Source organism: Gobio gobio (genome assembly GCF_949357685.1).
Source record: "Gobio gobio genome assembly, chromosome: 15".
Taxonomy (NCBI): Eukaryota; Metazoa; Chordata; class Actinopteri; order Cypriniformes; family Gobionidae; genus Gobio; species Gobio gobio.
Window position 1 is genome coordinate 17,149,834 of NC_137108.1, and position 12,617 is coordinate 17,162,450.

A 12,617-nucleotide genomic window follows, 5' to 3' on the forward strand; every position below is an offset into this window, starting at 1 on the left:
TCCAAGGTTTAATACACATTGTGTCAACGTCACAGGATAGGCTATAGTATGATGATGACTCATAATTATTCATGAGACTGCATGTCCTTATCAATACCAAAGAGGTATTTCCTCATAAAACGTGAACTGCTGACTTGTTTGTTTTTGCTCTGCTCATGGAGGCAGAAAAACATCCATATCCTAAAGTCGTATTTGCATGACTTATTTTACTGGAAGTAATAGCAATAAATTCGGAACCAAAAGAAAGTAAGTTACATAAATTTAACTGTACAGCTGTAAGCATAAATATTCAGAGTCTGGCAAGAAGCTCTTTGTGTTTGAGACAGCGCTGAAATACTGCTCACAGCTCTGTTAAGACCTACGTATGCGTTTCAGTTCAATATATTTACATACAAATTTCAGAAGTAATTTTTGCACCGTGTGCATTTATGATAATTCACCTAAATTGTGAACGTTCCAGGCTGCAGTTCCGGTTTCATCTGTATTTCCCCTGTATTGAAGGTGACAGCCGTGGCTGTGTTTTCTTCGTTCAGCAGTGGATTTGTATTGTTGATGGCATTGCCGCTGTATTCATCTTGCATAATTTGTCAAGTGGCAAATCACATGCGTGGGTCCTTCACCTCACATAACTGCAGTACTAATCTCCGATAAACAGCGCGATAGCCTCAGGTCTTACTCAACTCCTCCTGATTATTACTGCTGGGTCTGCACACACTTGCTTTCTCATGCCATCCCCGATACACTGGAACTGGAAATAGTCTGTCTTCCAAGTGGGCACTTTAGTGTCTTTTTGTGTTGAGTTTATAGTCCCCAGGGTGCACCAATGCAGTGATAGTATCCTCTATATTTAGTGTGGAGTGTTGTGCTTTCCTCTCTATGTGTAGAGTCATAGGTCCTTATGTGTGTAGTTGAATGTATTGATCATCTGCTGTGTTTCTGTGGTGTTGTTGGGTTGAATCCCACTTACTTTAGTATGAAAAATACCTTGCATAAAATATCCCTCTTACCCAACAGATATCACTGAAATATGTCTTGAGACAAGACTCTTTCCATAAAAGGAAAAAAAATATGAATACATGGATGGATGGAGAAATGCCATGATTATATGGTTAAATAACATGGTTAAAGTTAGTGTTTCTACAGTAAATCATAGGTAAATTGTGGATTGAAAATATTTCTAACATATGATATGACTGAGTAATATTGAATATTTACAACATATTTTGTTATGAATTTTAGATTTCGCAATATCATTTAAAATTTAGAAATATCATGGATGTAATTTTATCACCCTTGAATACTGAAGTTTGCTACCACCAGACCTATTGCAGAGCACATGCAAAATATGTTGAGTTGGACCATGTTGACGGCATGGTGTCAATCCCTCATGGTTAGTGGGCGACCGATATATCGGCCAATATTTGGCATTTTTTAAATGAAAAAAACTGAGAACAGCAGCGCGTGAGCACACAGCACTTCCATTCTCCGTCTTCATTAGTTATGGTCTCTGTTTAACAGGTTTTTTCTAATATTTTCGATCGAACTGTTAAACAAAGAAAGTATACTGTATACGAAAAAGTATTTGCTTTTATATTATTAGTAACAGAAAGGCAAACACAATTAATGCTTTCTCATTTACCATCTGCATTCAGCAAATACGCATTTATATAATTTAAATAAATCTTTGAATATCTAATAAACATTTAATTTCACAAACCTTGTGGACTTAAGCCATATTTGGATGGTAATTGTTTCTCATGTGAAAGTCCGTAAAAATAAATTTGCATGCCACCTCAGTGATAAAACTTGTGCATTCAGATGGCGATTTATTCACGGTGGAGGAGCGAGTTTTGTGATCCTGTGCACCTGGGCACCTGTTCTGACAGCAAAAGGGGGACCAAACAATATTAGGAAGGTGGTCATAATGTTATGCCTGATCGGTGTGTGTGTGTGTGTGTATATATGTATATATATATATATATATATATATATATATATATATATATATATATATATATACTGTAATATATATATATATATATATATATATATATATACTGTAATATATATATATATATATATATATATATATATATATTTACTGTAATATATATATATATATACATATACATATACATATACATATACATGTACATGTACATGTACATGTATGTGTGTGTGTATAATAATTATAAAAATGAACATTTTCCAAATTAAATGTATTCATGTGATGATAAAGCAGCCAAATCAGTCTTAAGTGCCACATAATTCTTCAGAAATCATACTGATGAATATACTGATTTGGTGCTCAAGAAACATTTCTTCTTCTTAAGTTTTTTTATGTCACTTCTATGTCAATTAAATGCATTCTTGCTGGAAAAAAAGTATTAATTTTTGTCAAAAAATCTTACTGACCCAAACTATGTAAATACACTGCAACTGTATGTATTTTTTACAAAAATATTTGTTTTTAACCCCTTCACAAAAATTACATCAGTTTATATAGGTAATTTTTAATGTTTTTGAATGTGTACCATACCACTGAGAATCTTGATTAACTCTATGCTTCAAACAGTTAGTATATTGAGTGTAATGTATTGCGTGACAGGCAGTTGTTGAATTAAATTGCTGATATCTTATGTTAGATGTGTTTGTGTCCATCAGATGGACAGTCCGAGCAGATGCATGTATAGAACAGTGACTCTACTGTGTTTGTTTATCTCTTCTCAGGTGTAATTGAGGTTGTGAGTAATGTCTTTGTGGAAGTCTCTGGCGTATATTTGGAGAGAGAAATGCACTCAGGGATGAAGAGCTGCTCTTCTCTGCTCCTGTGTCTGCTGGACATCATCCACTGCCTGCTCAAAAACCTTTCATCTGTAGTCCGACTGGCCCTGCAGGTAACATTCTCTCTCTCTATTTCAGTTTAGATTTATTGGCATTATAACTAATTAAAGTAAACTAAGTACTTGAAGTACACTTGCTGAAATGTATGTTGTGAACGCTACTCGCATTATTCATACCAAAAAATGGCATAGAATAGTGGCCAAGCACGCAAGTTGGGATGCACACATTGTGTTCTGTTTTCAGTTTGACAGTATTTAGTAGAAGCTCAGGACCGGCTGAGAGAGGAGACTGCTTTCTTTACCAATACAGGCTCATTTGAAAAGCGTGCCTCTTGCAAAATTTTTGCAAAACTTAAAACACATACCAATACATACAAATCAATGCAGTTTCCAGCTGAAATGAACTCTAGAGGCAGATGGATTAAGAATTTTTGACCATTCTTCTAGAAGTGCATTTGTGAGGTCAGGCACTGATGTTGGACGAGAAGGCCTGGCTCGCAGTCTCCGCTCTAATTCATCCCAAAGGTGTTCTGTCGAGTTGAGGTCAGGACAGTTCCTCCACACCAAACTCGCTCATCCCGGTCTTTATGGACCTTGCTTTGTGCACTGGTGCGCGTCATGTTGGAACAGGAAGGGGCCATCCCCAAACTGTTCCCACAAAGTTGGGAGCATGAAATTGTGCAAAATGTCTTGGTGTGCTGAAGCATTAAGAGTTCCTTTCACTGGAACTAAGGGGCCAAGCCCAACCCCTGAAAAAAACAACCCCACACCATAATTCCCCCTCCTCCAAACGTTACACTTGGCACAATGCAGTCAGGCAAGTACCTTTCTCCTGGCAACTGCCAAAACCAGACTCGCCCATCAGATTGCCAGACAGAGAAGCGTAATTGGTCACTCCAGAGAACATGTCTCCACTGCTCTGGAGTCCAGTGACTGTGCTTTACAACCACTGCATCCGACGCTTTTCATTGCACTTGCTGATGTAAGGCTTGGATACAGCTGCTCTGGCATGGAAACCCATTCCATGAAGCTCTCTACGCACTGTTCTTGAGCTAATCTGAAGACCACACGAAGTTTGGAGGTCTGTAGCTATTGACTCGGCAGAAAGTTGAGCACTGTGCGCCTCAGCATGCACTGACCCCGCTCTGTGACTTCATGGCTGAGTTGCTGTTGTTCCCAAATGCTTTCACTTTGTTATAATGCCACTAACAGTTGAACATGGAATATTTAGTATTGATGAAATTTCACGAATGGACTTATTGCACAGGTGGCAACCTATCACTGTCCCACGCTTGAATTCACTGAGCTCCTGAGAGCGACCCATTTTCATATTCTAGTTTTGCTAGTGGACCCCACATCCCATTGGCATAAAGGGCAATGGGCTCAATTGCAGATTCTAATATTTCCAGCCAAATTCTAGCAGGAGTTTCTAAAGGGCATTGTCGTTTTATGGCATACATTGCCCTGCGGCCATTATCTCCCAGTTAAAGTTCCTGCAAGGTTAAAGTTTCCTGTGGAATTCATTTTAGTACTAGGTAATAGTGTGATGAGCTTGTTATGTGGTGTGAATGTGTTGTGTTGTGTTGTGTTTTCTGGGATGTGGATCTTTTCTAGAAGGTCAAGATTGTGAATTTATATCAGCAGTTTTTCTCCAGCAGTTCCAGGTTCAGCTGTAAACACTGTTTAGTGTAAGACAGCAGAACCAGCTCATCTGTGCAGAGCAGGTGTTTGATTTCTATGTTGAGTGAAGTGAGACCAGGGGCTGCACGTTATTCCACACTGGTTCCACCTTGTTCATTGATTGTACATGTTGATGTACTTATTGAATAACGTTGGACTAAATCAGCAACATTCATTCCACTGTCCTGAGAAATGTGTTTTCTTTTGTTACTATTTTTTTTAGTATGCATTGACTTTTAGTGTACATTGATTTAAAAGAGTTGTAGGTACACTGCTACACTGCTTTCAACTAATTCTTTGCACCAGATAGAATGCCATCCATCCATAGTTCATTCCTTTTTACAAGTAATTTTGTGTGATTTAATGTTTCACAGTGAAGTAGACAAACATTAGATTTTTTTATGTCCTTGTTTTAGTCCATGTTTTCTATTTCAACAATTATTTTTTTGACTTTTGATGTTCCTTTAAATATAGAATTAATATTTTTCACAGATCGAGTGACGTCTTTAATATGAGTATATTGTAGGCAGGGAAAAAAATATAAATCGGTTCACTCCGACGCGTTCCTCATTAAACATTACTGTTCTGAAAACGGTTTGATTTGAAAAAATAACGGTTAATAACGTTATTTTAATTTAGCCTATACTTTAAACAAATATGTATAAATAAAGACTTATTTTCACTCAATAATAATGTAACGCATGATAATTAAACTTGAATATTTATTTCATAACATTTTTAAAACCACAACAGAAATACATGCATTAATTACAAAGCATAAACAGCGGGACACATATTGACCTGTTTTAATGGAGCGGAAAGTGGCCCTCTATATGCCTAATTCTTTTCAGAAGAGTGATAACATTCTTTGTACATAACTTTTTTTTTCAACACGACTTGTTTTAAAAATTGCATGAATAAAGAATAAATAAACTGGATAACCATTGCTCTTTTAATGCATCGTCAACTGGTAATTTCAAAGCAAACACTGCGCAACACGTCCTTGCATCACATAATCAAATTCAGTCAGCTAATAAAGCTTGATCATTTAATGCAATATAACATCCCATTTAATACGAAGCATCAACCGTCTATATAGAAAACATTGACCTGTCCTGTATTGGCAATCTGAAAGACTATAGGAAAAATGTTTGATAGATGCTATAGCCTACTTGGATAGGCTTAAACGAAATCCACAAACTAGCCTAAATCAGACTATTTGAGCTTAAAGTCCGTACTGCTTATTTAAACATACGAAAAGAATGTCCTCCAATACCTGCGCTTTCATTGTAGACCTCAGTGGGGAAAGAAATGTACTTGAGGCATGAAAATGTGCGCTCTATACTGACTTGCATTACCAGTAGATTCATAGATGACTGGTGTGCGGGCATTTCACTCACGCTTGATCCGTCAACGTCACATGCTGTAGCTACTACTCTATTCATTATTGGTCACTGCCAAATTAAAATATTAAAGAGAACGATAAAATAACGTTATTAACCGGTTAATGGTCATTTCAAATTAACGTTTCTGTTCAGAACGATTCAAATTGATTTTGATTTCGTTTTTGTTCCTCTTAAAATTTTGTTCGTTTCCGGTGTCCGTTTTCGTTCCTTGAACCGGTTCAGAGCCCTGATTGTAGGTATCCAAAAAATGATCTATCTTTGCTGTTATTATTTTGTATGGTTTCATCTTGGTGCTGTATGGTACAATTTACTGAACTGAAGATAGTTTGTCCTTTTGATATATAACGTGGTTAGACAAAGTAAAAAAAAAAAACGCAAAACAAAAAAAAATACTTTTTAAGGTAAATTGTACTTAATAAGGGATCTAGGTCTTTTATCAATAGTGAATTATTCACCTAAATATGTCCCCTCGTATGACAGTTGAAAAAGACACACTAATTGAATACTTCCCTACTATATAGAATGTGAAAAACAGTATGCCAAAAAAGTAGTATGTCCGAATACATAATATTCCAAAACAGTAGGCGAAAAGTCCCTGGATGACCTACTACTTTCTGAAGATTGCTTTCTGAAGTGTGCATTCGATGGACACTTTACTATCCCATGAGGCCACGGGAGGGGATTTATGAATGGAAGTGAAGCGACACAACTGGCGTTGTAGGTCAAGTGACAGTAACAACATGGCGGATGTGTATCCAAATTGCATTCATACTACCCATACTATATAGAGCATACTTTTGTAACGGTTGTGAAGTAATTCAAATTGAAAAATTTAGTATCTACTCAGACAATACGCGATTTCGGACACAGCGACAGACTCTACCATTCTTATTGACAGTATGGTCATGGTTATTTCTGTGGAGAGGCAAAATGTTGTTATTTATAGAGGACGTCTTATTATTAATATATTTACTTTCCTGTGTCCGTGAAGTCAAGCTGTAATTCTGTTTTTGCATTCAGATCCCCACAAACAAGCACATTTCCGTGAGCCTGGATATGGCATGTCTCTTTTTCCAGTGTATGAAACATATCTTCACTGCAGGGGGGTTCTGGCCGTGGAATGTATATGCCACATAGGAAGATGTCTTGTTGTGACAGGAAAAGTTCTTCATGGAGTTTTAGCTAGATATGGTATTTGCCCATTTTCATGGTGTCAATGTAGTGGGGAAATTTATTCTGCCTTGGCACACTTTGCTAAGTTTTTGTGAGGTTAAAATGATTTCTCTGTAATTGGGAGGACAGTCTCTTTCTCACATTTTCTTTATTGGACTCTATCCTTCTCACTCTTTTTCTTCTACGATTTCAATTTTGTTTAAATTTATGAATATGGATATACGTGAATAAGCATATAAAACAGTCATTTCAGCCTCAGATGTGCCACCTATGAACCTTTTACTGACCACACGAAAATGACAGTTGTCAAAGATCATAGGGTTTGAGTCTGTTGAATGTATTTTTGAGAGAGAAAAGGAACTCTTTGAAAGAGACTTTTGTTTGATACAATTAGTAGAAAATAGGCAAAATAAATATACATATCACTTGATAAATATATATTTTATATGCCTCTATTTTATGCTTCTGTCTAATTTCAGATTCATCTGTAAAATAAAGACGGGGTATGCTAATAAATAACTGCATTTTTCAGGAGTGTGACTGTAGTTTTCTAAAATAATTCAACAAAAATAATTTCCTTCCATACAAATCTTCTACAGTTGCAAGAAATAGTATGTGAACCGCTTGCAGAATCTGTGAAAATGTGAATAATTTTAACTAAATAAGAGATATCATTCAAAATGCATGTTATTTTTTATTTAGTACTGTCCTGAATAAGATATTTTACATAAAAATGTTTTACATATATATAGTATATATATAGTCCACAAGACAAAAAAATAGCTGAATTTATTTAAATGACCCCGTTCAAAAGTTTATGAAACATTGATTCTTAATACAGCATCTTTTGCATATTTGAACCCTCTCCATCAGTGACTGTATGATTTTGAGATCCATCTGTTCACACTGAGGACAATTGAGGGACTCAAACACAACTATTAAAAAAGGTTGAAACATTCACTGATGCTCCAGAAGGAAACCCAATGTATTAAGAGCCGGGGGCTGAAAGCAAATGCGGAAGCTCAGAGGATGGAGCAAAACAAAACTTGGTTCTCACGAGAACTAGCATATTCTCACCGGAGCGTCCTATGCCATACGCTGGAACGCCAGTCTCTTGTGAACGTGCATACAACAGTTAGCAGAAGTTAGAGATTACAGTTGGTAAAGTATGTTTGAATATGGATATGTTTTCTTACACAAATAAATCGCTTTGCTTCAGAAGGCCTTTATTAACTCCCCGGAGCCGTGTGGATTACTTTTATGAGGGATAGATGCACTTGTATGGACTTCAAAACAGAAACAGCCATTCACTGCCATTATAAAGCTTAGAAGAGCCAGGACATTTTTTATTATAACTCTTATTGTATTCGTCTGAAAGAAGAATGTGATATACACCTAGGATGACCAGAGGGTGAGTAAATTATGGGCTAATTTTCCTTTTTGGGTGAACTAACCCTTTAATGTTTCTCCTTTAAATAAAATAAAAATTAAAAATCTGTTTTTTTAATTGAATAAATAATCGACAGATTAATCATTTATCAAATAATAAACGGATCAAAATGAACTCAATGTCTTTTTTGCCTTAATTTTTTTCTTGTTTCTCATGTCTCAGTCTGCTCTGTAAATCCCCTCGAACTCTTTTTCTCGTTCCAGTAGATATCCATCCTTATTTTGTTTTCCCTCTCTCACCTTCGCCCGTCCCATCCTCTTGTTTGTAAACACTTCTCACTCTGTCGGCCTCGTTTCTTGAGCTGTTCTCCTCGTCGTTTTTTTTTCCCTCTCTCTCTCTCTCTCTCTCTCTCTCCTTTCCCTACACCCCCCAGCCCCCCCGTCCTCAGGGAGCGCTTGCCTGCTACTGTCGCCGTAGGCATGCTTTTAGGGGGTTCATGTCTGGATCCTCTCCTCACTGATGATTAGATTGTTATGCAATGACAACTGCTATGCAGATACCAGCAGGATACATCCAGCCACTCACTCCGAGTGGATCCACCACACCTTTTACCCATAATTACTCGCAGCGGACATCTTTGTCAGAGTTACCGAGTGCGTGCACACGAGCGTTCGTGTTCAATTTCCAGTACTTTGACATCTAATAGTTCCCAGTGCTATTTTTACCGGTATGCTTCAGCAGACCCGTGGTAAACAGTGCTTTAAAGTGGGATATGTGGCACACAGGACTCACAGGAAGTCGCTCCCCTGTCAGTTTCCTCCTCAACCCTCATTATCCACCCAAGGCCTTTGTCTTTCACTCAGCGTCCTTCCATACATATTCATGCACGGACATCGCCAAAAAGAAGTGTGTAATGGAATTCCGTACTCTGAGAGGGGGAAAAAAGACAGCTACAGAAGAGAGAAAGCAAAGCTTATTAAAAAAAAGTGTCCACACAACCCAAATTCATTTGGGTGATAATGATGAGGGAGACATTCCCTAGCATTTTTCCCACTGCGCTGACTGTCCTTCGCTCTCGCGTTTCTCTCACGGTGTCAGGCCGAGCTCCATCATTAATATTTGAAATGAGTGAAGGGAGTTTAATTGTGAAAAAGCTGCAGTCTTATTAAGCGAAGGCTTGCTGTAATCTCATTGCTCCGGTCTGTCAATCTGCTTGAGGATCCCAGACACTCACATTCACTGAAATATTAGGCGGAATAAGACAGCTAGAGACGGCTCTATGAACTTTTGAACCAGACTCACTGCACGGCGGCGCTCGCCGATGAATGATGGGTAACAAACTTTGCATTTCTTATGCATTCTTGCTGTTGTTGTCTATTTTTATCTGTCTGTCTGTCTCTCTCCCTCTCTCTCTCTCTCTCTCCCTCTCTCTCTGACAGCTGTTACTAAAGAGTAAGATGTTGTGGCTGATGGTAGACAGCGAGCTGTACACATTGTTTCGTTCCAGCAGCAGAGTTGGGCAGTGTGCAGAGACCCCAGCACCTCTGAGGAGCGTCTCTGTTATAAATAGCACCGGCTTCAAGCTACTGTACTTCCTGTGATGATTACATGAGCAGGAATCTCTCACACTCTCAATCCTCTGTTGCGTTGGGTCTTGAGTTCTCTTCTCTAAGCATCCCCCAATGACTGACTGTCCTCATTTTCTTCCTTTCGCTTCCACTGCATTTTTTTTTTCTTGGTCTAATAATGCTCTCTCTGCTTCTCTTTTTTGTAGAGATCAGACAGTAATGAAAACACTGAGGCTGCGGAGGAACTACTGCTCATCAACAAGCCACTGACAGACCTAAACAACCTCCTCATTCAACTGGTCAGTTAGTCTCTGTGTGTCCGCGTGTGCGTGTCCAGACAATTTTGCATGTTTTGCCTAAACATTCCTTTTGCATACATTTTGGATGGATCTACTGATAAATTTTGGATGGATCTACTAGTCATCCACCAATCAAGTTTTTTTAAACTGTCATACGGAAACTCTACCAAAACTTAACGATAAAAATCTATTTGTTGGACATTAAATTTAGGTTTAAAATTCTACATGTAATGAAAGTAATGATAATTTGTTAGAGGAAGGGGATTGACATGTAATTAAATATAAAGGTTAAAAAAGCTTCTTAAATTTACAAGGCGAATAAATTACAGTAAAGGTGCAGCAAAATTAATGAAATTGTGTGTGCAAAAAGGTCCATTGTCTCTTGTCTACAGCATAGCTAAGTATAAAGCACAGCTCACACAGAACTTACTTTAAAACCAAGCTGTTGGTCAGCGTGGTGAATTTAAGTGACCGTATTAAAAAGGAGACTCTATTCTAATAGGAATCAGTGCGAAACTCCCAATAAGCATGGATTCCTATCGGAATGACTCAGTTTTGCCCATGAAGTGATCACATCTTAACCGGTTACGTTCAGAGGAGTGAATGTTACCTGTTAGTACCGATCGTGTACCTTTGTTTTTCTTTATCATTTGTAGTTTAGCAATAAAGAAATAAATCACCCAATTAATCGATTATCAAATAATTGTTAGATGCAGCTTTATCATATACGTATGTATCTATTTGGAATTAGATTCTTACAAACTCGAATTGTGTATTTATTATAATTTTTCTTAAAAGCCAAGTTCATCCTCACTGGCTCAGTTCCAAACAAACTGTGAAATTAGTTAACGCAAAATTCCTTAAGAATTATTTATTTATGAAAAATCCCAAATATTCTCATAATAATGCATTAATGAAAACCCATCTAAAGTGAATTATTCACTTTTCTTGGCCTTCTTAATAAATTAAAAAAATATTTAATTGTGTTATGATAAAAAGTAAATCACATTGAGTATGTTTACATGCACCCTAATAAAGTGATTATAATGGGATTTTGGCAATATTGCGATTAAACTTTACCTCATGTAAACACAATACTCCAATCAAACTTATGCAATTGTTACGTTCTAAGCAGGGATGAGGTGCGGTGAGAATACAAGTGCAGGAACAGTTTATTCAAAAAATGTAGTGGTACTGGAGACTGAAGAGAATCAGGACTGCTGAGGTTTGAGGTCGGTCATTCATTTGAGGTCGGTCGTTCTGTTACATGTTGAGCAAGGATGAGGCGAGGTGAGAATCCAAGTGCAGCCAAAAAAAAATCCAAAAAGACAAACCAAGATAATCAAAAACAGAGACAGAAACATAATCCAAATAGGGGAACCAAAGACTTAATCCAGACAGTGGAAATGCTACAGTTTACAAAGCGAGACATGCAAGAACAACGACCAACAAAAGACACAGGGAACACAAGGGCTAATGATGGACAGGTGTAGATGATTAGTTACTATGGAAACTCATGAGGGTAACTACAGAAACGAAAAAGGCAACAGAGGCAAACAGGAAGAGAACACAGGGACAATGGAAACAGAAAATATCTTCAAAATAAGAGTCCATGACAACACATGAAGTTTTCTCTCCACTCTGAATTGCTAAACTGTCAACACAGCTCACTGCGCAGTCTCTGCTCCGCTTCATCATCCAGAGACGGTGTAAAGTGATGCAGCATAGGCAAACCGATGTACATCACTATGCAATATCATTATTCACATCATTATTCAATAATCAGAATAATAAAAATTGCATGTTAATGGGGGTTTGCTCATGTCATGTAAATATCTTACTGCGATTAAATCCTTACTCTGATTATTGGAAATAATCTCATTATTGGTGCACATGTAATCGTAGTTAATGAAAACTTAAAACAAATAAATAACTGCATAATATAATTGATGTTACTAAATAAAAATTCCTAAGGAGGCTACGCATTACTGCAATTTCATTGTGGTGCAGAATTGCCATATGGCAACAAAACACTGTGGTACACTGTTGCCTTATGGCAGCCTTCATATTTTCTTAATTAACGAACCAAACTAAATACAAATGTAGAATTAAATCTACAGTAATGTGTTTAATAACTCTTCGGTATGTGTCTCCCCTATGTGGGTGACCCCAGGAAAAGCTTGGAGAGAAAATCATGTGTCATGTGACTTAAAAACAGCATATTCTTATTTTGTTAATTTGTCTAAGAATGCCCTTTT

At 37.3% G+C, this 12,617-nt stretch overlaps 1 protein-coding gene across 1 annotated transcript in view; it reads left to right on the plus strand.

Moving 5' to 3' along the window:
* ulk4 (unc-51 like kinase 4) overlaps nt 1-12,617 on the plus strand; it is a 264,458-nt gene that overhangs the window by 186,515 nt on the left and 65,326 nt on the right. Inside the window, exons 32-33 of the mRNA XM_079837455.1 lie at nt 2,731-2,897; nt 10,267-10,359. Coding sequence (XP_079693581.1) covers nt 2,731-2,897; nt 10,267-10,359 — 260 coding nt within the window. The remainder of the gene's footprint in view (nt 1-2,730; nt 2,898-10,266; nt 10,360-12,617) is intronic.